This window comes from Sturnira hondurensis, unplaced genomic scaffold (genome assembly GCF_014824575.4).
Source record: "Sturnira hondurensis isolate 20B ecotype Veracruz unplaced genomic scaffold, ASM1482457v3 Scaffold0006437, whole genome shotgun sequence".
Classification (NCBI taxonomy): Eukaryota; Metazoa; Chordata; class Mammalia; order Chiroptera; family Phyllostomidae; genus Sturnira; species Sturnira hondurensis.
Window position 1 is genome coordinate 2554995 of NW_028079068.1, and position 24312 is coordinate 2579306.

General features: G+C 49.8%; 1 protein-coding gene across 7 annotated transcripts in view; it reads left to right on the forward strand.

The window, feature by feature from the left end:
* The window catches only part of ATP6V0A4 (ATPase H+ transporting V0 subunit a4), a 71427-nt gene extending 50429 nt beyond the window's left edge, over positions 1-20998 (forward strand). For all 7 annotated transcript variants that reach the window (XM_037049105.1, XM_037049112.1, XM_037049108.1 and 4 more), the window contains 8 exons: positions 1396-1489; positions 5841-5959; positions 7454-7670; positions 11570-11671; positions 14846-14956; positions 17794-17911; positions 18077-18248; positions 19263-20998. In XM_037049105.1, the coding sequence (XP_036905000.1) occupies positions 1396-1489; positions 5841-5959; positions 7454-7670; positions 11570-11671; positions 14846-14956; positions 17794-17911; positions 18077-18248; positions 19263-19356 (1027 nt within the window). In that variant the 3' untranslated portion in view covers positions 19357-20998. The remainder of the gene's footprint in view (positions 1-1395; positions 1490-5840; positions 5960-7453; positions 7671-11569; positions 11672-14845; positions 14957-17793; positions 17912-18076; positions 18249-19262) is intronic.
* Positions 20999-24312: the final 3314 nt, after the last annotated feature.

Genomic DNA, 24312 nt, shown 5'->3' on the forward strand with positions numbered 1-24312 from the left:
CAATTCAAGGCTCTTGGAGGCCAGGCTGAGGGGTGCTCAGCCGTGCACCCTGGGGTCGATGGCATGAAGCAGAGCCCCGTTAGCAGGGAGGCAAAAGAGAAGTGCAGGCATCCACCGGAGTGGCAAAGGGCACAGCAAGCTGATTCTGGTCGCCAGCCACAAGCTGGGTCTTAGCTCACTTTCCCTGACAGTTGACTAGGGACAATGTCACAACAACCTTTAGCCAAGGAGCACCAGGTGTGTGCCTGTCATCACCCAGACTGGGGCCCACCGACTCCACGAGGGGAGGGCGCACCCCTGGGGACCACGGGCATCTCGGAGGAGGGTATTAGAAAGGACTGGCTTGGAGGGTTTGCCGGAGAGGACAGAGGTTACGTCCGGTCCTTTTTGTGGTTTGGACCACGTCCTTGTGTTGATCTGTCTGTATTTTGGTATCAGACACGGCCGTGGAATGGTCTTGTTTTGTTCCGATCCACCGTGGTCACAGGGTGCCCTTGTCCGGCATTGCTGTTCTGTGAACGTGTTTAGGTCAACAGCAGACGTGGAGCAGGCCAGTTCCCTCGGGTTGGGGTGGCTTTCGGGTTTGGGGGCCCACAAACAGGTCTCTGCTAATTAAACCCAACTGTTTGCCCTGAGGCCTGTCGTCACGACAAGGGGCCTGTGTCTAAGATGTCCAGTTAGGGCCGGGCGTTCTCACTGCGCAGTGAGGGCCTGGGGAACGTGGTCAGGTTTCTGACGTCTCCTTTCTGTGACCGGACACCCTCTGGCCCCTCAGCTGCAGCAGGGAGGGGTGCATTTCCAGACGGCCTGTCAAACTGGCCGGCGCTCTGCTCCTCACCCTCTCAGATACTCATCTTCAGGGCCCTCTATAGCTGTGTGCTCGGCTTTGTGCTGCAGGTGAAACTGGGACACAGATTTAAAGACAGTCAGTGGACCCCAGCTGTGAAGGCCCAGGTTCCACAGAGAAGATCAGGGTCCCTGTGTGATAGCCAGCTCACTCCTCCAGGATTCACCCACATGCTCCCGGGACAGATGTCCCAGGCTTGTCCCTGGGCTGGGACTTATTTCCCGTAGACTCCTCCACCCCTGACCCTTCCTTTTTCCTGATGTCGTGTGACTCTTTCCTTACTGTACACGCCCCATTGGGCTGAGAGCGATTTGAAAACTCAGGCTGTGAGCTCCTTGGGGTTTTGCTGGTCATTCCTGCCGCCTGGGCACCTGGGTCGGTCCAGGTGCCCAGCAGGGATTCAGCTCAGGGAGTGACCGAGTGCGCCGAGTGGGGGTGCCGTGCGAGCACTTGGACTTTGAACTGATTTGATGGATGGCACCAGAGTGTTTTTCCCTGCCGCAGGCTGACCGCTGGTTCTGTTTTTGTTTTCCTTTCTCCCTCTGTAGCATGGAGACGCTGGAATCTAGCCCTATTTTGCAGTTGGACCCTGCCATTCCGGGAGTGTACTCTGGAAACCCATACCCGTTCGGAATCGATCCGGTAACCGTGTCCTCTTTGCCTCAAGTCGTGTCTCGTTCAGTGTCTCGCCGAGACCTCTGGGTGGAGGGAAAGAAAGGGCCAGGACCTCGCAACCTGACAATCGTATGTGGGGGTAGAATTTCACGGACTGGAGGTCCTTGTGACCCACGCACCGAATTCAAGGAAGCATCCCTTCCACCCTGCCATTTGCCCTGGGCCGTTTTCCCTAAGGTTCCCCAGACACCTGCTTCTTTCTCCATCAGTGACGCCCTGCTGGTCAACGATGGCTTCCTTCAAAGGCCCTGGGTTGCTGGGACAGTGTGTGTGTTAGGTTGGGGGTTAGCATCCTGACCAAGTTTCACCACTTTGGTGTTTCCTGGCAGTGGGTGAACATCTCCCCTTTTTTTTCCTAGAAAAAAAATGAATTTATTTTTGTCGTTGTTTTATTTGACTGCCTAGAATTGACACAAGCGAGGGGGGGAAAAAGGTTGTCGCCTTTGATGTGTTTATTATAACTATCTCAGCTGGATTTGAGCCAAGCCAAAGGAAGGCGCTTCCTCACACAGCCTTGAGATGGGAAGGGATTTCCAGAGACTGGCGGGCAGGATGGCCCAGCGCGTATCGCCACCAGGTGGCAGCCTTGGGCTCCGGATGAGCTTGCGTGATGCCGCCGGCCCCTAAATGCTCCTCCTCAGCTCTTTTTGAGGGAGAGGACCTGAAACCTCAGTGTTAGCGCTGACAGTTGAGGGAGACTGGCCCTCACGTGGGTTCGCTGGTCTCGCCTATCTTGTGGGTCATCTCCTCTTCTGTTTCCCTCCCCTCCCTTACAGAAGCAGGAAGTAGTGTGTTGAACTTGCTGCCCGGGGCACTTACGGTTCTAAGTTTCATCGACAGAGATGAAGTCCCCGAAAGCTGCTTTGCACGTGCTGAAAACAAGTGCAAGTTTGTTTTGTTATTTTTGCAGACTGCAAGGCTTCCTCCTTGGCTGATCCAGGAGTTTCACGATTAGAGCGCCGCAGGTGGAGGGGGTAGGGAGTGGGGGGCCTTGCTTTGAGTCTCGCTGCTCCTGCCGTCCTGTCTCTTCCTCACGTGGCCCACACCTCCCTCCGAAGCCAGTCCTGGCTGCCTGCATCTCACGTTTCAGGACTGAGCTGGCCAGGGTGCCGACTCGGCTGCGCCTCGTCATCTGCCCGCTAGTCAGAAAATAAAGTAAAGTGTGGGGCTGAAAGGGGAAGCTGGGATGTTGGCAACGATCTTTTCCCAAGGAACGCGTGCCGGTTCGTGAAAATGTCTGGTCTTTTGATGATAAAATAGTAATGTGTGTGATTGCAAATCCATATTATACAAACTACTATACAAACGAAGAGACAGAGGTGTCTTCCCCACCTCTTCTGCCCCCACAGTCCTGTTGCCCAGAGATAACCCTTCAAACAGAACGTTTCTGCACTGGTGGACATTACTCAAGGGTTTAGTTTGGCTAGAAATGTTTGCTCTCAGAGCTGAGAGGCCTTTCTGAAGGCCTTTCTGAAGGTGTTCGTGTGTGTTTTATAATAAATGAACAGAGCGGTGGTTAAAAGCCTACACTCTGAAATCAGCTAGCCTGCCTTTGAACCCTGGCCTTGCTGTCCCCTGCTGTGTGATTGTGAGCCAGTTCACGCTGTGTGTGCCTCTTTCTTCGTCTATGAAGTAGGTGTAACAGCAACCCTAACCCACAGGGTTGCTCTGAAGATGCAATGATTTTTTTTAAAAAAGATTATTTATTTACTTATTTTTAGACAGTGGGAAAGAGAAGGAGAGAAACATCAATGTGTGGTTGTCTCTCATGTCGCCCCCTCCACTGGGACCTGCCCTGGAATCCAGGCATGTGCCCTGACTGGGAATCGAACCAGCGACTGTTTGGTTCGCAGGCTGGCGCTCAATCCACTGAGCCACACCAGCCAGGGCAGATTCAATGATTTTTACGTATAAAGCACCCAGAATAGAGTCTGATGCTTAAACGGGACAAATGCTCCACTTGCTATTATATTATTTCTTCCTAGATGTTTAACTAACTTAATCTCCCCGAAGTTAAGATAAATTCCCTTATCTGTAGAATGGGGAGACTTACACAGTTGTCCTCCATCCCTCGTGGGGACGTGTCCCAAGACTCCCCCAGTGGATGCCCGAACCCTGGACAGTGCGGAGTCCATGTGGACTGTGCTTCTTCCTGCACATGTGCACCTGTGGCAAGTGAGTCACAGTCAGAGACTGACAATAACTCATCCTAAAATAGAACGGTTCTGACAATGGACTGAAATGAAGGTTCTTTGGGTATAGTCTTCCTCTCAAAGTCTCTCATTGCACTGCACCCACCTTTCTGTGTGAGTGACGCACTTTACCGATTCCCTTCAGCGTGTCTGAATGGCCGGCAGCACTGCACTTGCACTCCGGGGCCGCAGCGGAGTGAAGTGAGGGTGACGTGAACACACGCTCTGTGGTCCCCGGACCGCCGGTCCGATGACTGAGAAGGCGATGGAGTGAGCATGCGCAGTGTGGAGACGCCAGGCAAAGGGGCGGCTGGCCACTCCGGTGGGACCGAACGGGACAGGCACAATTTAAAACTTACGGGTTTTCCACTTAATATTTTCAGAGTGCAGTTGGCCTGGGGCAACTGAAACCAAGAAAAGTGAAACCGTAGCTGGGAGCGGGGAGAAACTACTGTCTCAATCTCAGAGGGTTTTGTTAGAATTAAAGGGGATAAATATGTTTCAGGAGCTTAATGCGTGCCCGGGACTTAACCACGAACATTTCAGGTGGTCAGATTGGGCTGGGTCTGCAGTGTGCTTGCCTGCTCTGTCCTCAGCGTGCTGAGTGATTCTGTGGGGTTGGCCAACAACATGGACAATGGAAGAGCAGAGCCTGGAGGTCCAAGCCTGCCGCAGCTTAGATGTCAAGGCCGATGGGGAGGGCGGAGGTGGTTCCTGTGCTATGTGGGTACTGTTACTGAAGTTCCTTCCCTCAGCTTCCCAGCGGCCTCCTTAGTGCTCCCCTAGCTGGCAGCCACTCTGGACGTTGTAAAGAAAGAATCAGTGAGCCCTGGCTGGGTAGCTCAGTTGGTTAGAGTGTTGTCCTGATACAGCAAGGCTGTGGGTTCGATCCCTGGTCAGGGTACATAAGAGACTCCACCAGTGAATTCACAAATAAGTGGAGCAACAAGTCAATGCCTCTCTTTCTTTCTCTCTGTCTCTCCCCACCCCCCACACCTCCTCTTCTATCCCTCCTTCCTTCCCTCCTTTCCTTTCTCTAAAAACAATCAGTTGAGCATTGTGCCCAATAGGCCAAGGTTACCAGTTTGCTCCCTGGTAACATACAAGAAGCAACCAAAGAATGCATGAATAAGTATAACAGCAAATTGATGTCTTTCTCTCTCTCTTTCTTTTCCCACCCCTTTCCTCTCTCTTTCTCTCTACAAAAATCAATAGATTAAAAAAAAAAATAGAAAACAGTCAGTGAGATGTGGTCCCTACCCCTGTGTGCGCACAGGGCAGAGGGCAGGGGACTGTGCAAGGAGACTGGGCCTAGGTACATGTTGGCCCCCAGTCATTTTAGGGGAGAAGGTGAAAGGAACTTTGGGACTTCGTCACCTTAGAGATGCAGTAAGGCAAACCCTCGAGATGTGTCTGGCAGGTAGTTTGAGATGTGCCCGGAGGCTGAGAGGCATCAGAGGTAGTAGCAAGAACTTGAATTGTTTGCATGAGGGTGGGGACTGGGAAGAACCTGAGGTCATTAACCAGACTGAGACCCTGGCCAGCCCCCGAGCTCTCTGAGTGCCTGCCCTCTGTGTCATTCTCCGAGGCTGGGCAGGTACGCGTGTCTGTCACTTTGCAAGTCTGACAAACAGGGACCTCCCAGAAGGCTGCGCTAATGAATATTAGCTACAGGGGTGGCTTCTTGAAAAGGGCCTGGAGAATACTTTCTCACGTGAAGTGCTATAGGAATTCAAAGGAAAACATGCTATTCATTGTCAAGAAGGAATGGAGAAGTTCACGGGCCAGAAAGCTACACCTTCGTAAGGGAACCGGGGCAAGTTTGGGATCTCCAAGGTGTGGTAGAATTCCTTTCATTTAGAACAAGGGAAACGTCATGTAGGATTTTCCTCCCGTTTCCTTTCAAGGACTTGACAGGTAACTGATGGCACTAACGGGTTGGACACTTGTCACCAGAGTTGCCTTTCTAAGGGGCTTGGTCCTTTTCTGAACCTAGAATGCAGGCGTCAATTGGGACTGAAATTTGAAGCCGTGGTTCCCCAGCGACTTCTCAGGGGAAATTGTGTCCCCGCCCCCAACTCCAGTGGAGCCAGGGGCTCACGCCTGTCTTCGTCTTTCCCACCCAGATCTGGAACTTGGCTTCCAACAAACTGACCTTCTTGAACTCCTATAAAATGAAGATGTCGGTGGTCCTGGGGATTGTCCAGATGACGTTCGGTGTCATTCTCAGCCTTTTCAACCACATGTGAGTTTGCGATCAACTTTCTACCCTGGAGTCTGGGATGGAGAGAGGGCAGCGTGCGGCCACAGAAATAACACAGGGCTTGGAATCTGAAGTTCAAGTACTGTCTCCAGTTCTTCATAGCTGTGTGACCATGGGCATGTTGCTTACTATCTCTGAGACAGTTTTCTTTTATAGAGTGGGAATAGAGTAGTCAGAATGGGTTAGGTTATTGGGAGATAGCAAACAACCCCCAAATCTCAGTGGCTCAAGACCATGTCACAAGTCCACTGTGGGCCCACCAGGGACTCTCTGTCCCTGTCACCCACTGGCCCCTGGGCAGATGGGCAGCCACTAGCTGGGACGTGCCAATTGCCGTGGAAGAAAGAGAGTGATCAATTATACATTGATTCTTTTTAAAGGTATATAGTTATTGATGTTAGGAGAGAAACATCGATCAGTTGCCTCCTCTACACACCCTGACTGGGGGACCAGACCCACAGTCCAGGCCTGCGCCCGGACCGGCATTGAACCCCCAACCTTTCAATGTACAGGACGATGCTCCAACCACCTGAGCCACACCGACCAGGGCCACACTGGCTCTTAAGCTTCCATCCCAAAGTGACACCTGCCACTTCGGCTCCCATTTCATTGGCCAGAGCTGGTCCCGTGGAGACCTGTGGTCTGAAAGGCCCAGGAAGCACACTTGTTTGGCATCATTGTGTGTCGGGCTGGCCTCAGGCATCTCTGGCCGCCCTGTGTTTTTATCACGGGATCTCCTTGTAATGCTCCTATAATTAACAATGGTATGGGGGCCCTTTCTGACAATTTAGCGCAGGGGCCCCCAAACTTGGCCTGGTGTGACTCAGTGTCTGGGAGCCAGAGTGGGTGCGCCTTCCCTGTGAGGGCCAGGTAGTAAACATTGGAGGTTTTTCAGGCCAGACGGTCTGTGGTCACAGCTGCTCCATGCTGGTGTTGGAAGGTGCAAGCCGCCATCAACAGTACGTCGGGGACAAGTGTGACCGTGCTCAGAAACACTTTATGTGTGCGTGTGGAAATTCAAACTTTACGTAATCGCCATGTGTCACTCAATATTAGTCTTTTGACTTTCCCTGCCAGCCCTTTTAACATATGAAAGCTACTTTTAACTTGCAGGCTATACAGAAACAGGTCATAGGCCCCACGCAGCCCATGGGCCCCCGTCGGCCGACCCTGTCTCAGTGGGGAAGCTTCCGCGTCGCCCTCATCATCTGTGTGCGTGGAATGTGGCGACAGGAACACGCCCTGCATTCCCAGCTTCGGTCAAATCTCCACCCGACTTTGTGGGCCTGGCTCAACCTTTGACCTTGGCCCGCTCCAAGTCTTCTGTGCAAAAGCCCCGTGTCCCTTCCTTCCATGCGTGGTTGCCGCTTCTGGGAGGTGGGGGTTCAGATAACGTTTTGTGCTTTGGGGGGAACAGTCAGTGACGGATATTTTTTTTCTCAATGTTCTATTGTGTGTGTGTGTTTCCACCCCCAGCTACTTCAGAAAAACGTTCAACATCCTCCTGCAGTTTGTCCCGGAGATGATTTTCATGCTGTGTCTGTTCGGCTACCTGGTCTTCATGATCATTTTCAAGTGGTGCTACTACGATGTCCACGTGTCCCGCCAGGCCCCAAGCATCCTCATCCACTTCATCAACATGTTCATGTTTAACTATAATGACGCCTCGAACCCGCCCCTGTACGAACACCAGGTATCGTGGGATTTCTCGTTCTTGTATGCGTTTGATGAGGACAGATCGCTCGTGCTCTTGGATTCTGCAGAGAGCAGGTGTTTGCAAGACTGAGCCGTTTCACCACCCAGTCTGGAGTGCTAGACACCCAGTGTTAGGCTCTTTAAATTTCAGAAGGCGTTTGTTTTATTTTAAATATTATATTTATTTACTTTTAGAGAGAGGGAAAGGGAGGGACAAGGAGAGGGAGAGAAACATCAGTGTGTGACAGATCAGTTGCCTCTTGTACGCCCCCTACTGGGGAGCTGGCCCACAACCCAGGCATGTGCCCTGACTGGGAATCGAACAGGTGGCCTTTCGGTTCACAGACCAGCACTCAATCCACTGAGCCACACCAGCCAGGGCCAGAGGCTTTTATTAGATGAGTGTCCAGGGCTCTGGGCTGTTCCTACTCCATGAGAGGGGCCATTGCTGTGGGGTTGGAAATGAACGTGGCCGTTGTGAAGAAACAAAAATCAATCCTTCAAATGACTGGCTCAGAACCGTAAATGCCCTACTACAAAGCACCCTAAAATTTACTCTATTACTCTGCAAGTAAACTCCAGTTGAGGTTCACAAGTAAGGAAATGGAAATGAGATTAAGCAGTGGAGTCCCTCCCGTGGTGAGTCGCTGGAAAACACGGCAGTGGTTCATGGGAGGCGCTTTTTTTTCCTTGCGTCTTTGGGCTCTTCCTGCGTGAACAGCACTGCCCAACTGTTAGACCAAATTGCCATTCTGATTCCTTCCATTTTTTTCTGCTTCATTCTCAACTTAGTATGTTATTTTTTAAAAGTATCCGTGTCCCACGGGAGCTGGAGATAAATATCGTTCAGTGAGTGATTCTTTAACAGCATAAACAGTTGTTTTCCTGTGGCCTCTCGCAGTGATTAACCTGATAACATTGCTTGAATTTGATTTTTCACCATAGGGAGGCCCATACCTGTAGGTATAGGGAACTGATCCGGGTGGAATGGCCAATGGAGCCCAGCCCTATTGGGAAGTCCATAGGCTCGTGTCCGCACACAGGACACCAAACCCACAGATTGGCTTTCCCATGGGAAATCAGGCTTGCATTGTACCTAGGCTGCTTTGAGGCTTGCTCTTGCTAAAACACCCTCACCCTGAGTTGAGGCACCAAATGCTTACTGCAGATCTTTAAAGTAACTTCCTGAAGTCTGTGCTAATTCTCCCAAGGACTGAAGTATAACCAGACCAATTACTCTTATCATTCCCTTGCATTTGTAACATTTTTCCTTGTTTAATCTGTAGAAAGGAATCAGTAACATCCTTTCCTTTGTTATCTGTAAAAAGTAATCACCTAAAGCAAACCTAAGCATAATGAATGAGAACCTTCTTTGATGTACGCTATTAGAAAGCCAATAAAAGCTCATCAGCGCAAGGGTCAAGGCGCTCTCCCCTCGAGAGAATGGCTGTGCCATCCCTTTTTCTCTATGGGACTTCGGTAGTCTGTGTGAATTTGTTGTATCCACAACATGTAGGTTCTGATTCCTCTGGGTCCAGCTCTCGGGCGTGCTTCCCAATGCCAGGTGATGGCGGTGCGCCCGCACTTGGCAGTGACTGGGCGTCCTGGGCATTCCAGGTAATGGCCTGTTCCTCCCATGGCCATGCACGGCCTCGTGAGTTTGACCTCTAGTTGTATCCTCCTTCCGCCCAGAAGCAGCACATAGAGGGAAAAAAAGGCCTCGTGATGGGCCATCTTTTTACAGAAAAATAAAAAACTAGTTCAAATAATAACCAGAGAGGACAGAGACCTCTGAAAGCTCTCTTGTGGTCTCCTACTTTCCTGTTATGTGTCGATGGTCACCTTGACCCCCTCCTAGCCGTCAGCATTAAATGGATGTGTTCAGAAGGTTTGTTCGCTCACTGCTTGAGTATACATGAAAGTTTACTTGGATTTTTCCAAACAAGTCTTCTTTTTTAGGCAAAACTCTGAAATTCACAAAAATAGTTCATTGGCCTAACAACTGTTTTCATGGAGACCGGGGTCTTCGCTTAGTTGGGAATAGGCTGTGAGCGCGGCACCGTGAATGACTTTTGCAGCTTTTTCCATGAAAAACATTGTTGGGAGTTGGCTGGTTTCCCTGTGACCTAGTGGGAAGATGAATGATCTTGACTCAGTTTGAAGTTTCCATAACCTCATTTTGGGGTCACGCAGCTGGAGGAGACAGCGTCGTCGAGAAATGCAGCCCCTTCCTGGCCCTGGCCTGGCTGTCCCGCTGGCCCGTTTGAATCTCAGAGAAGGAGGGCAGCAGCTGATATGAATCTCCAGTTGCTCTGTGCACCTGCTGGGGCGGAAGCCCGGTTTGCGGTGGACAGATGGGGCCCCCTTCCTCTTTGGGGCATTTAACAGCGGAGGAGGGTGGAAGACTGAGCAAATACATCATTCCCACTGTTATCAGGGTAAATCTTGCCACCACTGGGACAATCCATTGTCTCACTCAGAGCTTGGCCAGAGCAGCGAAAGAAATGCGAAGACTCAAGAAGGGCTTTTTTCCTTTGGGAAAAGGTTTTTACTCCTTTACTCCTTTTTACTCCAGTTTTTACTCCTTTTCAAGGGCTCTGACCAAGTCCTCCGAAGATTCCTGGTGACTGGGGGTGGGGTATGGGGGGTGGGAAGAGGCAGAGGCTTGAGGGCACAAAGGGAGATGTGTAACAGAATGATGAAAGGGATGGTTCCTGAGTTTCATCAGGGGCACGTGGACCACAATGCCTGGTTCCAAAGCTAATGGCGAGAAGGAGGGAGGGAGGGGGAGAGAGAGAGAGAGGCAGGCAGTGAGAGGGAGTGCAGTGTAGATTTCCCAGAAGCCACTAGGCAACTCACCCACGGTGACTACGCAAGTCAGGGGGAGCTTGTGAGGAACGTCTTTTTTTCTTTTTTCTTTTAAATCTTCAGTGTAGCATATATTTATTTAAAAGTTCAAACTAGTTGGGAGGGAGGTTGGGAGACTGGGTGAGGAAGGTGAAGGGGTTAGGAAGTACAGATTGGTAGTTACAGAATAGTCATGGGGATGTAAGGTACAGTGTAGGGGACACAGTCAATAATATTGTACTAATATGTGTGGTGCCAGGTGGGTGCCGGAAATATCAGGGGGACCACTTTGTAAAGTACGTGATTCTCTAACCACTATGCTGTACACCTGAAACTAATACAAAATAATATTGACTGTGAACTGTAATTGAAAAAAAATTGAATTCAAACTCGTTAACATCTTTTATTTAAAAAGTTGTCATAGAAAAGGAGTACCTGTTCATTGTAGACATTAAGAAAATACAAATCAACGTATGTGTAATTACATGTATAATTTTTTCTAAGAGTTGAATTTATGGGGTAACATTGGTTAATGACAGGAAAAATTGATTTTGAAAGCGAGGGAACGCAAGAGCTGAGTCAGTGAGCTCATACTGGAAATACGAAATTCCTCTTTCAGATGACGTTTGTGACGAAAAGCGACCCAGGTGAGCGGTGAAGCCGTGGGGGCTGCCACACCGTTATTTCAGGGCCAGGGGCCAACTGTGCCCACAGAACAGAATTAAAGGACAAGAGACGAATAAAGTCACCCTTGTGATGTGTCTCTTGTTCAAGTGACTGGTTCCATGCAGTGGGGGTGCATAAGGGGCCCCTCAGGAACGAGGACAGCCATCCCCACTGCCCCCCAGTACTGGGCACTGGGCGCCGCTGGGCACCATTTCTCTGTCTGCGGTTGGCCTATTCCAAGGTGTGATGGTGAGTGCATTCGCTGACATGCGTTAGAGCTTTCAACATGAAATGCAACCGCAATGACCCTGATTTTCTAGCATTTTTATCCTATGCTGTGCAGTCACCTTCCAAGGGTAAGATCTGACCATTTTGGTCTTGCAGCAAGAAGTCCAGAGTTTCTTTGTTGTCATGGCTTTGATCTCCGTGCCGTGGATGCTTCTGATCAAGCCGTTTGTTCTCAGAGCCAATCACCGGAGATCCCAGGTGAGAGCCTTTCCTTTCAGTTCACCCCCTGTGGGTGGGAACGTGGGTTCCATGGAAACAGAAGTGTCCCAGGCATGCTCCCTTCTGTAGAATTTGTCTTTTCCTAGGAGCCTTCTTGTTCCCGGAATAATGTTCTGTTGAGGACAAGCAGCTTGAAGTCTCATGCCTTGCAAACTTGGCTAGTGTTTGTGTGTGGTCGCTGTGTCATACTTCCTCGCATGCATACACCGCACTTTGGTTACTGTCCCTATCATTATGTGACTTGTTTCAAATTTTAGGAACTACAAGCAGTGCTTCTGTAAACACCCTGTGCATGTCCTTGGCACACGTGTGTTTAGAAAGTTGCAAGTAACTGATTTAAAAATTGGTTATTTCAGACAGCACCCAGATCAATCGTCATGAGGTACTTAGTGAAGGGGACCCCAAAGGGTATTTTGACTGTGGGGAAGAGTCCCTGAGGTCAACGGAGTCCAGGATCTCTCCTCTGCAACATTATTCCTGTTGGCTCTAACTAGTTCCAGCCTAGGACCAGAAAAGGCCGGAGTTAGGGGTGGAAGTGGAAACACTGTCTTCTTCGAGATTCTGCCTTGGTGTTGTTGCCCTTAAGTGGACCGGGAGAGAAAATGGGGGTTCAGGAAGACAAAGCAGTGTTGCCTGGAGTTGTGTCCCTCACCCCGGGACAGGGAACTGTGCGGCCAACAGGAAAGGCTTTCCCAGAGCCTCCTCTTGGTACTTGGTACCGTGGATTTCCTGTCCAGATGGACTCACGGCCACTTCTGGGCGCTACAAAGGGCCAACTGCACCACTGGTACCGCCTCGTTCTGGCTTGGCCCAGGCGCAGCTGTTTGCGAGGAGGGTGGGCGGACGTGGACGTCATGGGGGGAGTATCTACGCCTGTGCACGCAAAGCTGTGGGTGGAACTAGGGGTGGGAAGGAAAGGGCTGCCTGTCACCAATGGTGCAGGGATGGCTCTCCTGAGACCCTGAATTTGAACTTGGCCTTTCACGTTCTTATGAAGACTTCAGTGTCAAGATAGGAAGCTGGAACGTATTTTATTTAGAAGTTTGCTGGTTTAATTCATTTTTCTCTATCAAAAATAGAGGACAATTTAATGGTTTTCTGCACAGCATGCATCACAGTACAACAGTTAGATTTCAGCAAGATTAACATCTGATTCTTGTCAACAGCACACTTTATCCTATCCTTTCATAGGGCTTTCAGAGATTCAATGCTAGAAAAATTTAGTTTTATAAACACGAGGCTTTATGATTAAGTTACTAATCTGGAGAGGCATTTTGAGGAGTTAACTTACCTCTGAGTGAGGTGTGCTCATCACGGAAGCCCACAGGCACACAGTCCTGTCTAATCTTAAACAGTGTGGATGGGAAAAGTCCCCATAATCCTGGAATCCCGTGGGGGAGGGGTCAGGAAGGCAGCGTGGTCAGTACTTACCACCTCCACAGCTCTTAATAAAAGCAGGCACTCACCCCCATGCAATGCCGCGGGTGCAGTGGCGCTGTAATGTATGACTTCTAAATATTTAAACGCATGGCATGTGGGTTTTCATTGTCACTTCTGCCCCGGGGAGTGGGGGGGGCGGGTCGCTGCAACTGTTTGGTGAAGTGTCACTAAAGGAAGGAAGGTAGGGGTGCTTTCACGCCTGACTTGCAATACCCACCCGTGAAATCGAGCTAGGAACAACTTTTGACATGGGACATTAGGTTTCACAGTTCTTGGGAGAAACACTGTATTGAAACTCAGGGATTAAAAAGGAATTAAAAATAAGGCCAGACTGGATGGTGACTACACCTAGGGGTTTTTTCCCCCTTTGTATTTCTTAAAAATATTTTATTTATTTATTTTCAGAGAGGGAGGAAGTGAGGGAGAAACAGAAGGAGAGAAACACTGACGTGAGAGAGAAACATCCGTTGGTTGCCTCTCATACACGCCCTGGTCAGGGACTGAACCTGCAACCCAGGCATGTACCCTGACCGGGAATTGAACCAGCAACCCTTCGCTTTGTAGGGCTGACACCCAACTGAGTCACACCAGTCAGGGCATGGAGCTCTTTTCGTAAAGCGCTGTTTTTACTTAGAAAACGACATGCGTGTTGGAAAAGTCACTGTCCTAGTCTGTTTGGGCGGCTTCCACAGACCACCTCAGACCGGGTGGCTCACAAACAATAGAAGCTTGTTGCTCACAGTCCCGGGGGCTGGGGAGTCTCAGGCCCAGGCTCCAGAGTGTTCACCTTCCGGTTAGGGCCCCTCCTGTTCACAGATGGCACCGTCTCACAGATGGTGCCCTCCCCTAGTGGAAGGGGCTGGGGGGCTCTCTGGGGCTCTTTCATAAGGGCACTAATCCCGTTCCTGAGGGTGCCACCCACAGGAACTAATCACCTCCAAAGGACCCACCTTCTAAGGCCATCATTTTTGGGGGTTAGGGTTTCAACATGTGAATTTTAGAGGGGCACACACATTCACACCACACCAGTCACTGACCTCCTGACCTTGCCCATAGAAATCTGGGCATTGGGGTCACAAGGCTACATATGTCAATGATACCACTGGTGATTTTATGACTGTGTAGATATTTTTTAAAATAGAAAGACTCTCTTGTATAAGCATTGGTTTACTGGGAAGACTGATTAGTTTGAGCCCTGGCCCAGTAGGTCAGTTGGTTAGAGCATCATCCTCATACGCCAAGGTTGCAGGTTTGAGCCCCAGTTAGGACACGTACAAGAATCAACCAATGAATGCAAAAATAAGTGGAACAGCAAATCAGTCTCTCTCTCCCCACCTTCTTCTCTCTCTAAAATCAATACAGTAAAAAAAAATTTATTTTCAAAACACTCTGATTCATTTGACCCCTCTGTGCTCTGGAGCCAAACCGCTGGGGTCTGGTCCTGCCTCTGCTGCTAACCAGCCTCACCGGCTACGTGCTCTCGGGTGCGTCCCCGAACCTTCTTGTGCGGTAGCTCACCTCTCTGTAAAAAGGGACCATAACTGTGCTTCTGGAGAAGGGGTGTCGTGAAGGCTAAGTGAGAGCCTGTAGAGAGAGTTGAGAACAGAGTCTGGTACGTAGCTAATATTTAAAGAGAGCTTTATTTTGTACAGAGATGCTGGGACTCTCATTCTAGGGATGAATTTAATCCTCCATTTCCTTGTTTGCTGACAGCTGCAGGCGAGCAAGATCCAACAACACAGCCCCGAAAACATCGAAGGTGACAGTGTGAACCCTTCCCACAAAGCAGGTGCCCACGGGGCCCAGGAGGACGATGAAGAAGAGGTAACTGGGACTTGATACCCCACAAAGGCCTCCCAACCTGTCCAGATTCTAGAAGCAGATCCGATCGGCGGTGACAGTCAAATATTTGAGAGCCACCAGGGCGTGGGCCCCAGCTCATCAGCATGAACTTAGGCAGTGGGGCTGGTTGGGTCAAGAAGACCCTGCTGGTGACAGCCCGGTAACTGCTGAGTCACGGGAGCTGGGGGACGTCCTAGGGGAGACAATGCCTATAGGATCAGAGCAGCAGCTACTTACCAACCATCACAGAGCCGTGTAATGCTTTAGCTCAGGTGCTGCTATACCTGTGAGCGTGAGTGCCAGCCTTCAGATCCAGTGACACGGGAGGTCCCCTTGGCTGGGCCCTGGGCCCCTGGCACTCAGCTCCATGTGTCAGAGCTTTCCCACTGGGGCGTCTCCAACCAGGAGAACAGAGCCCACATGCTCCCCGCCCCCCCCGCCCCCCCACCGGTATTGCAGCAAGAAGCAGCTCATTCATTCTCAGCCCTGCCTCCCGGACACAAGTGTGCAGAGAGTCCCCCTTGCCACCTCCTGCCTCCACCCTGCTCTGTCCCCACTTCCTTGATTAATCTTCGTCATGTTATCCGACTCTCCTGTGAGTCCAGCAGTTGTTTTGCTTCCTCCTCCCTCCCTGTCCCTCCCTGTCCCTCCCTGTCCACAGGCAGCTACTCCCCACTCAGGAATGCGCCCCATTTTCCCAGGCTGGCGGCAGCTGGTGGCTTTCAGGCCGACACTGAGCTTGCCCATAGTCCTGAACTGGATGGGGGTTCTCGGGCGGAGCTCTATTCTGATTCTGGAGCGGGGGCAGGGTTGTTCTGAGGCCTGGGGGATGAGGAGAGCGGCTCCATGGGTGATGTTAGTTACTGAAAAAAATATTCACTGGAATGCATACGTGATCAATCGGATTTAATGAAAACGATCTGGATTATGGCCCATGGTTCCTACAAGATTCCAGGGACGGGGAAAACCAGTGTTAGTAGTGGCTATCGTTACGGCTAAGCTTGTCAGACCCGCTGGAACGTTTGAGCACCCAACCCACGCATCTTCAGAGTCTCCACGTCCCAGCCTGTCCAGTACAACCTCCCTCATGTATTCTTCCCACGCCCCCAGCACGGACCCAGGCGATGCTCACCTGCCACCACCGCTGTGAACTGGCCGCCCTCGTGCAGGCAACATCAGCTTCCATGTGCAGGCTTCTCCCTGGGTGCAGTCATGCACGGGTCTCCCATTGCAAGGTGGACGCAGGCTTGGCTCTGCCTTCCCACCAAAGTCCTCTCCCACCTCTCACCTCCCCAGGACTTAAGCACACTCAAGGTTCAGGACCCAGTTCCCCAGACTGCCAAGTCTGTCCAAGACTTCTGACACTAGCCACAGACTTGGGGCCCCCCAGGACCACCCTCACTTCGGACCAGCCAGTTACAAACACAGGATCCCTCCGGCTGCCTTGGGTGAATCATTTATAGACTGACTCATACAACTCAGGAAAGTCTGATACTTACGATTACAGTTTTAAGGCAACAAAAGAATGTGAAGCAGAACCAGCCAGAGGATGGGGCTCCCAGGGAGAACCCACTGGAGGTGGGGGGTGGGGTCCAAATGCAAAGCTTCTGTGTTTGTAGGGGGGTGGCATTCTCCTAGCATGGACACGCAGTAATGCGTGGGCAGCCGGGGAACAAGGAAGGGGCTGCCACTGTCTTCCCCCCATTTCTTCTCCCCTCTTACCGGATTGCTGAGTTAATCAACAGCTTGGCTTCTTTGCTTACAGGCTCTCCCTTCCCTGGCCCATTTGCTCCCAGATGAATGTTCCCCCAAATATTTCTTTATTTCCCTTGCCACTTTCTACTCAGATGCCTTTTATGGTTACTCGTGGACTCCAGGTTACTTTCTCAGCTCTACTCTCAGCTGGCCTTTCCCGAAACTTCCACACCTCTGCTCACTCTCACTCATCACCTACATAGGCTCCTAGTTCCAGCCAAATAGTTTCCCCCCAAACTTGCCTTCATGATATTCCCACCTACCCGCCTCTTCCTGATGAGGAGTCATTTCTTTGCCAGGAACGATCTTGCTTCTTGACTTCCGGGTCCCTCCCCATCCTTCATGGCCCAGCTCAGATCTCAATGCCTGTGACCACTTCCCTTACTGACCAACCTCTCTTCCTCCTGGGACCTTGTCAACAATTTCTGGGAAGTGGGAACTTACTGCACATATACTGTCTCCTACTTTGGGCTGCTAATTCTCTTTCTACAAGTATGTTAATATTTACTTTCCCTAGTTCAACTGGAAATCTCTTAACAGTGATGCATGTGTCTTATTCATCTGTACACCATTTGTATTGCCTTTTGTGCAGAAAGCACTTAATAAAATGGAATATAAAGTTCCCTCCTCCCCTGGCCAGGTAGCCCAATTAGTTAGAGTGTCATCCTCATATACCAAGATTGCAGGTTTGGTCCCCAGTCCGGGCACATACAAGAATCAACCAATGAATGAGTAAATAACTAGAACAATGGATCAGTGTTTCTTTCTCTCCCTTCCTCTCTCTCTCTCACAAAATCAATCAATAAAAAATATATATATATGGTTTTTTTAGATATTTATTTATTTATTTATTTATTTATATTTAGAAAGAGAGGAAGGGAGGGAGAGAAACATCAATGTGTGGCTACCTCCTGTGTGCCCCCAAGTGGGGACCTGGCCTGCAACTCAGGCATGTGCTCTGACTGGGAATCGAACCAGCGACACCTTGGTTTGCAGCCGGTGCTCAATCCACTGAGCTACGCCAGCCAGGGCAAAAAAATATTTTTTTTAATTCCCTCTTTTAGTTCAACTTTGGAGACATATTCGTGCACCAGGCCATCCACACGATCGAGTACTGCCTGGGCTGCATCTCCAACACAGCCTCTTACCTCCGGCTCTGGGCCCTCAGCCTGGCGCACGCAGGTGAGTGAGCGCCCCCCATCAGGGTCAGGGTCAGGGTCAGGGTCACACTCAGCAGCACGTACTTGAGGTAGCAGCGTCTTCTCTGGGTTCTTCCTGGCTTTCCCTTCTTAGGAACAGTCTGCACTTGTCAGGTCAACCCTAGAGTGTCGCTCTTGCACCTTACAGAACTGTCGGAAGTGCTCTGGACCATGGTGATGAACGTCGGCCTCCACCTGCGAGGCTGGGGAGGCCTCATCGGGGTCTTCATCATCTTCGCCATCTTCGCCGTGCTGACGGTGGCCATCCTGCTGGTCATGGAGGGACTCTCCGCCTTCCTGCACGCCCTGCGGCTGCACTGGTGAGGACAGCGGGCTGTTGGGCCAGCCAGCTGGGCTCCGGTCCTGCCCTGTCGTGTGACAGTAGCAGCTCACACAGCTTTCTGGAACCTTAGTTTAGGCGCCTGTTGGTGTGATAGTCAATGATATCACACATGTATACATTTGTACTGGCTACCCTGTGATAGATGCTAGTTCCCCTTTACTCCTTCTCGTTTAAATTTCCATTTGTTATGTTACCGTTGGCTTTAAAATAAGGGACGCCTGCAAGTATTGGTAGATGACAGATCTGACACAGGCTAAGCCAATGGGGGACCTCTGGCCCTTGTTTCTGAGTGTAGGAGCTACAGCAATAGTACCGGCTGCCCAATGCCCCAGAAAGTGGGGGCAGAAGGAGGGCACCGCAGGGGGGAGGGTGCTCGAGGGAGGCCCTTGACATTCACAGAACTGTCCAGGACATAGCCTGCCTTCAGCTTTCACCGCCCCCTGTACCTGCTGTGTATAAAGAAAGTTTTCACACATCACAACTTGATCCGAGCTTCCCAGGGTCCCCCGCCTCGAGTTATGACATCACCTCTGCCCACGTCATTAGGGAGTGCCTCTGTGACATCATAAACATACATGGTCCCTCTAACATACATGGTCACATGTGATATCTATTCTCTAAGTTACAAAAACACACACGGGCCAAGATTCTGGTGGTTCTGCCGTAGTGTGCTCCCGCTGTCCTCGCTAGGTCACGGGACAGTGGGGCACAGCGTGGGTTTCCTTGCTCGTGGGCGCTGGGACAGGGTTGCCGTGCTGGACTGCGAGGCCACTAGCAGAAGCCCAGAGTACTGGGAGAGGAAAGGAGAGGTGTAAGGAGGGGGGAGGGGGGATTATAAAAAGCCCCAGAGGGTTTCTGGGGCAGCCGCCGCAGCTGGGGCTCCTCCTTGCATGCCTTCCCGACCCTGCGCTTGATTGGACCCATGCTCTTCCCTCCAACGGCCAGCCCCCCACGAGGTGTGTAATCCCCCTTTTTTGCCCCCCCCAAACAGGGTGGAGTTCCAGAACAAGTTCTACATCGGGGCTGGGTACAAGTTTTCTCCATTCTCCTTTAAAAGCATCCTGGATGGGACAGCCGAGGAGTAGCTGTGAGTCCTGTGCCTGCAGTCCCTTCTCCGTCAGTCTTGTCTTTAACATCAGCCCGTGCAAGATGGTCGGTGGAATGCCTGTCCTCAGATGACCAGAGGCAAAAAGCCATGTATTGTTTAGTTACAAGCCTTCGGATCTGATAGGACTTCACCATGTCCTAGAGGAGCTATGCTGCAAGTCACGTCACCGTCACGCAGGGACCTCATTGTCCAATACTGAAATGATGGAAGAATTGGGGGGAGGGGTTACTACACTGATTTTTTTCTTGCAATCTTTTAAGTATTATATTTAAGAAAATAAACTCCTGGAGCCACCTTTTTTAAATTTCTATACAATTTAGTGTTGATAATTTCAGGGCAAAGTTAAACGATAGAGGTACACAAACTATTCTCCAAGAAGGATTATGTCTATTTGAGTCCTTCATTTCCTGCTTCCTCAAACACCTTTTTTTCCTTCTCTGGGGCTCAGCTTTACAAGATCAAGAGCTTTCTCATAGATTTTCTCTCTGGGTGAGGTCAAATGGATAATGTTCCATGTTCGATGGGAGGCTGGCCCGCACAAGGCTCCCCGGGGTGTTAAATCCAGTGGAATGATGTGTGACAGCCTGACATCATCGGCAACTTCAGTTACTTGGAAAGCACGATATGCTGGAGTCACTGGCGAAGGGGGTTCGTAGGTTTGGACAAGTTCTGGGAAAGGGCGAGCCCCAAAAGAGACTGCCAGACAGCCTGCCCGGACACTCTCTCGGTCAGTCAGCCCAAAGTCACTTCTTAGGGCCCCTGAGCTGGTGGACTCCTCAGAGCCAGGTATAGAATGAGATTGTTCCAAATAGACACACGGAATGATAAATCAGAGGGCACAAGGAGTCACACACGTGGTACAGTGGAGGAAGAAAAGCCTTTTCGATAAATGCTGCTGGGAAACTGGGGAGCCACCCGCAAAAGAATGAAACCAGCCCGCTATCTGACACCACACACAAAAATTAACTCAAAATGGATTAAGGGCTTGAAGATAAGACAGTGGAATACATAGAAGAAAACACGGGTACTAAATTTATGGATGTTGGTCTCAGAGGCGTGCTTTTGTGAACTTGACCCCAAAGGCCAGGGAAATAAAAGCAAAAATAAATGAATGGGACTCCATTGAACAGAAACCTTTTGCACAGTCAAAGAAACCATGAACAAAACAAAAAGACAAACAACCAAATGGGAGAAGATATTTGTAAACGATACCATCTGTAAGGGGCTAATATCTGAAATGTATAAAACTCTCCTATGACTCAACAGCGACATCAAAAAACAATCCCGTTAAAAACTAGGCCGAGGACCCGAACAGACACTTCTCAGAAGAAGATACGCGAATGGCCAACAGATGTAGGCAAAGATGCTCAACATCAGTAGTTATAAGGGAAATGCAAATCAAAGCCACAATGAGATCCCAGCTCCTAGCTGTTAGAATGGCTGATTTGAGTAAGACGAGAGATGTGTTGGCGAGGATGCAGAGTGAAGGGAAGCCTTGGGCGCTGCTGGCGGGAATGTAAGTTCGTGCAGCCGCTGTGGGAAACAGCATGGAGGTTCCTCAAAGAAGTAAGAGTAGAGCTACCATATGAGCCAGCAATCCCTCATCTGGGTATCTACCCCCCAAAACTGAACACGTTTGTTCGTAATGTTGAATGCACCCTGTGTTCATCACAGCATTATTCACGGTGGCCAAGACACGGAAACAACAGGAGGGTCCTTCAGTAGATGAGTGGGTAAAGAAGATGAGGTGCCTATATCCGACAAAATACTACTCGGCCATAAAAAAGATGAAATATTGCCGTTAGGACAACATGGTTGATCTTGAGAGTGTCATGCTAAGGGAAGTAAGTCAGGTGGAAAAAAAACAAGAACCACACAGTTTCATTCATGTGGGAGATGAAATAGAAAGCAACAAATGAACAAACAAACTCATGGACACAGACAACAGTGTGGTGGTGAGCAGGGGTGGAGGGGTGGAGGCGGGGAGATTGAAGAGGGCAAGGGGGGTTCAAGTATAGGGTGGCGGAAGGNCAATGAGATCCCAGCTCCTAGCTGTTAGAATGGCTGATTTGAGTAAGACGAGAGATGTGTTGGCGAGGATGCAGAGTGAAGGGAAGCCTTGCGCGATGCTGGTGGGAATGTAAGTTGGTGCAGCCGCTGTGGGAAACAGCATGGAGGTTCCTCAAAGAAGTAAGAGTAGAGCTACCATATGAGCCAGCAATCCCTCATCTGGGTATCTACCCCCCAAAATTGAACACATTTGTTCGCAATGTTGAATGCACCCTGTGTTCATCACAGCATTATTCACGGTGGCCAAGACACGGAAACAACAGGAGGGTCCTTCAGTAGATGAGTGGGTAAAGAAGATGAGGTGCCTATATCCGACAAAATACTACTCGGCCATAAAAAAGATGAAATATTGCCGTTAGGACAACATGGTTGATCTTGAGAGTGTCATGCTAAGGGAAGTAAGTCAGGTGGAAAAAAAACAAGAACCACACAGTTTCATTCATGTGGGAGATGAAATAGAAAGCAACAAATGAACAAACAAACTCATGGACACAGACAACAGTGTGGTGGTGAGCAGGGGTGGAGGGGTGGAGGCGGGGAGATTGAAGAGGGCAAGGGGGGTTCAAGTATAGGGTGGCGGAAGGACCCTAGACTTTGGGGCGGGGTGAACCATGCAATGCAATATACAGATGCTACTGTGGAATTGCACACCTGACTGTTATTTACCGAGGTCACCCCAATAAACCTAGTTTAAAAAAGGTCTGTTCCATTGGCTGTTCCATTTAGTCTGAATGACCTTTATCCCGGTTAGTTATAATCTCTATGGTAACTATCCTGGTAGGATGAAGTCAAGTTAATACTGATACACAGGGCACAAATAACGCCCCCGTTTTTCATTACAGAATCTTAAGCATGTAATTCTGCAACATAACAATATCACACTCGAAGCACACCATATGACATTTTAGGTGAAGTGTTTAAATTAAAACTATAAATTATTACACCTGTATTATTACCATACCAGCCACACTCAAGCAAGACTTCTGCTGGACCCTGTGTGTGTGTGTGTGTGTGTGTGCATATGTATACATGTGTATACACACACACACACATATGGTTGGATCTGCATTTTTGATACCGGATATGGAACCCGAATCTGGATTGATTTCTCCTGATGGGAGGAGGAGTCTGGGGTGGACCATGAGTGCCTGGCTGAAGGCGAGTGGAGTATGACACTCTCTCTCCTCTTACTGATGATATTGCAGAACAAATCACATCACACACACACACGTTAGGTTTTAAAGGTTCTGCAGGGGCCCGATTATTTTTGGCTAAAGACAAAATGGACTAGAACAACATGTTTGCCAGTCCCTAGAATTTACTTTAATGAAACTTGAGCTCCACTTGAGCCTTTGGGTTTCTGAGCAGGTCCCCAACCTATCAGTTATTAGCTGTGTCTGAAGGTAGGTCAGGGGTTACTTTCCCATTGTGGCTTTTAAGGGACTGGTAGGGTTGTGAAGCAGCCCTCCCCATGTTCTCAGTTTTTCCTAAATTGGTCCGATCATCCCTCCACCCATCCCTCCACCCATCCACCCATCCATCCATCTATCCTATCCTATCCTATCCTATCCTATCCTATCCTATCCTATCCATCCTCTTCTAGGTTACAGGGAATTTAGATGAACTTAGGAAGCCAAAGAGTAGATGCCAACTCAGCTTTTCCAACATTTCATTTCAAGTCGAGATTATAAACTCTTGTCTCCTCATTTCCGTCTTGATGAAACACTTTGTCCTCTTCTTTGTGGAAACATTTCTTTATGAAACTCCTGGCTGAGACGCTAGAAAATACTAAGTGAATACTTCCTGTGCCTGTTAACTCTGAGTGGGTGTTCTGAGCGTCCCCTCTAAATGGTCTGGAAGGGGAGCCCCTTGGCGGGACCCCCACATAAGGGCCCATGTCCTGAGGCTCCATCTGCACCAGCGCCCCCCACCAGCGCGCCCCACCGAAGGAATCCTGCCGTTGAAGATGCTGGAGGACCTCACAGGGCAGGAGCGACAACTTTCTCGGCTGCAGGTAACTTGTGCCTTTGTTTCTTCCATCCCTCGGCAGCCTCTCTTGACATTGGGAACCCACGGGGCCTTGACCATCTTCAGGGGCCGGGCATTAGGGAGATCGGTGGTACACCTGGTGATGCTGAACTCTGTGCAACTGTGTCAATGGCCAGGCAGGGGCCAGTGTATTCCTCTGAGTGGAGTTTGAGGGAGTCACACATCACTGCCTCCCCTGTTCCGTATCCCACTCAGCCCCACATCAGCTAGGCCATTCCAGCCTGAGGCATAGAAGGGTTTTCTTTCTCTAAAGTGGGCTAATTAGACAGGCGGAGCAATATAAAACAGCAGGGGTATTTTTAGGGAAAATTATCTATTTTGTGGGGCCTTTCGTAAGTAAGAGGAGGTGATTGGTGTGGCTGAATATCAGAGTTATATATCTGGTTGGAGCGGTTTTGAGGTCTTATTTTCCAATAGGCACATAGCACCTGTGAGAGTTTCTTAACACTCCTTAAGTTTACCCTTGAAATAAGACCAGTCTTTTTCAGAAAACAAGTAAATGGATTTTGGGGTTTTCCCCCCCTCCATTAGATGTTTTTTCATTTGAGCCCAAGGTGTTCTAATGTTAGCAGAATATAGCAATGAATGCCTTTGGAGCAACACCCATTTGCTAGCTCCGTAGATCGTTTAGAGTGGACCCTCAGGGTGTTTGTTGTGTAGCTATGGTGAAACTTTAGAAACTTAATTGATACCTTCATTCAGAGATGAGAAATGATACGTACTTAACCGTGAGTGCTTTTGTTGTGATGGGCGCTGTGCCGGATTATAAAAGCATCGTCTCCTTTCCTCCTCAAACCACACTCAAGGCAGTTCA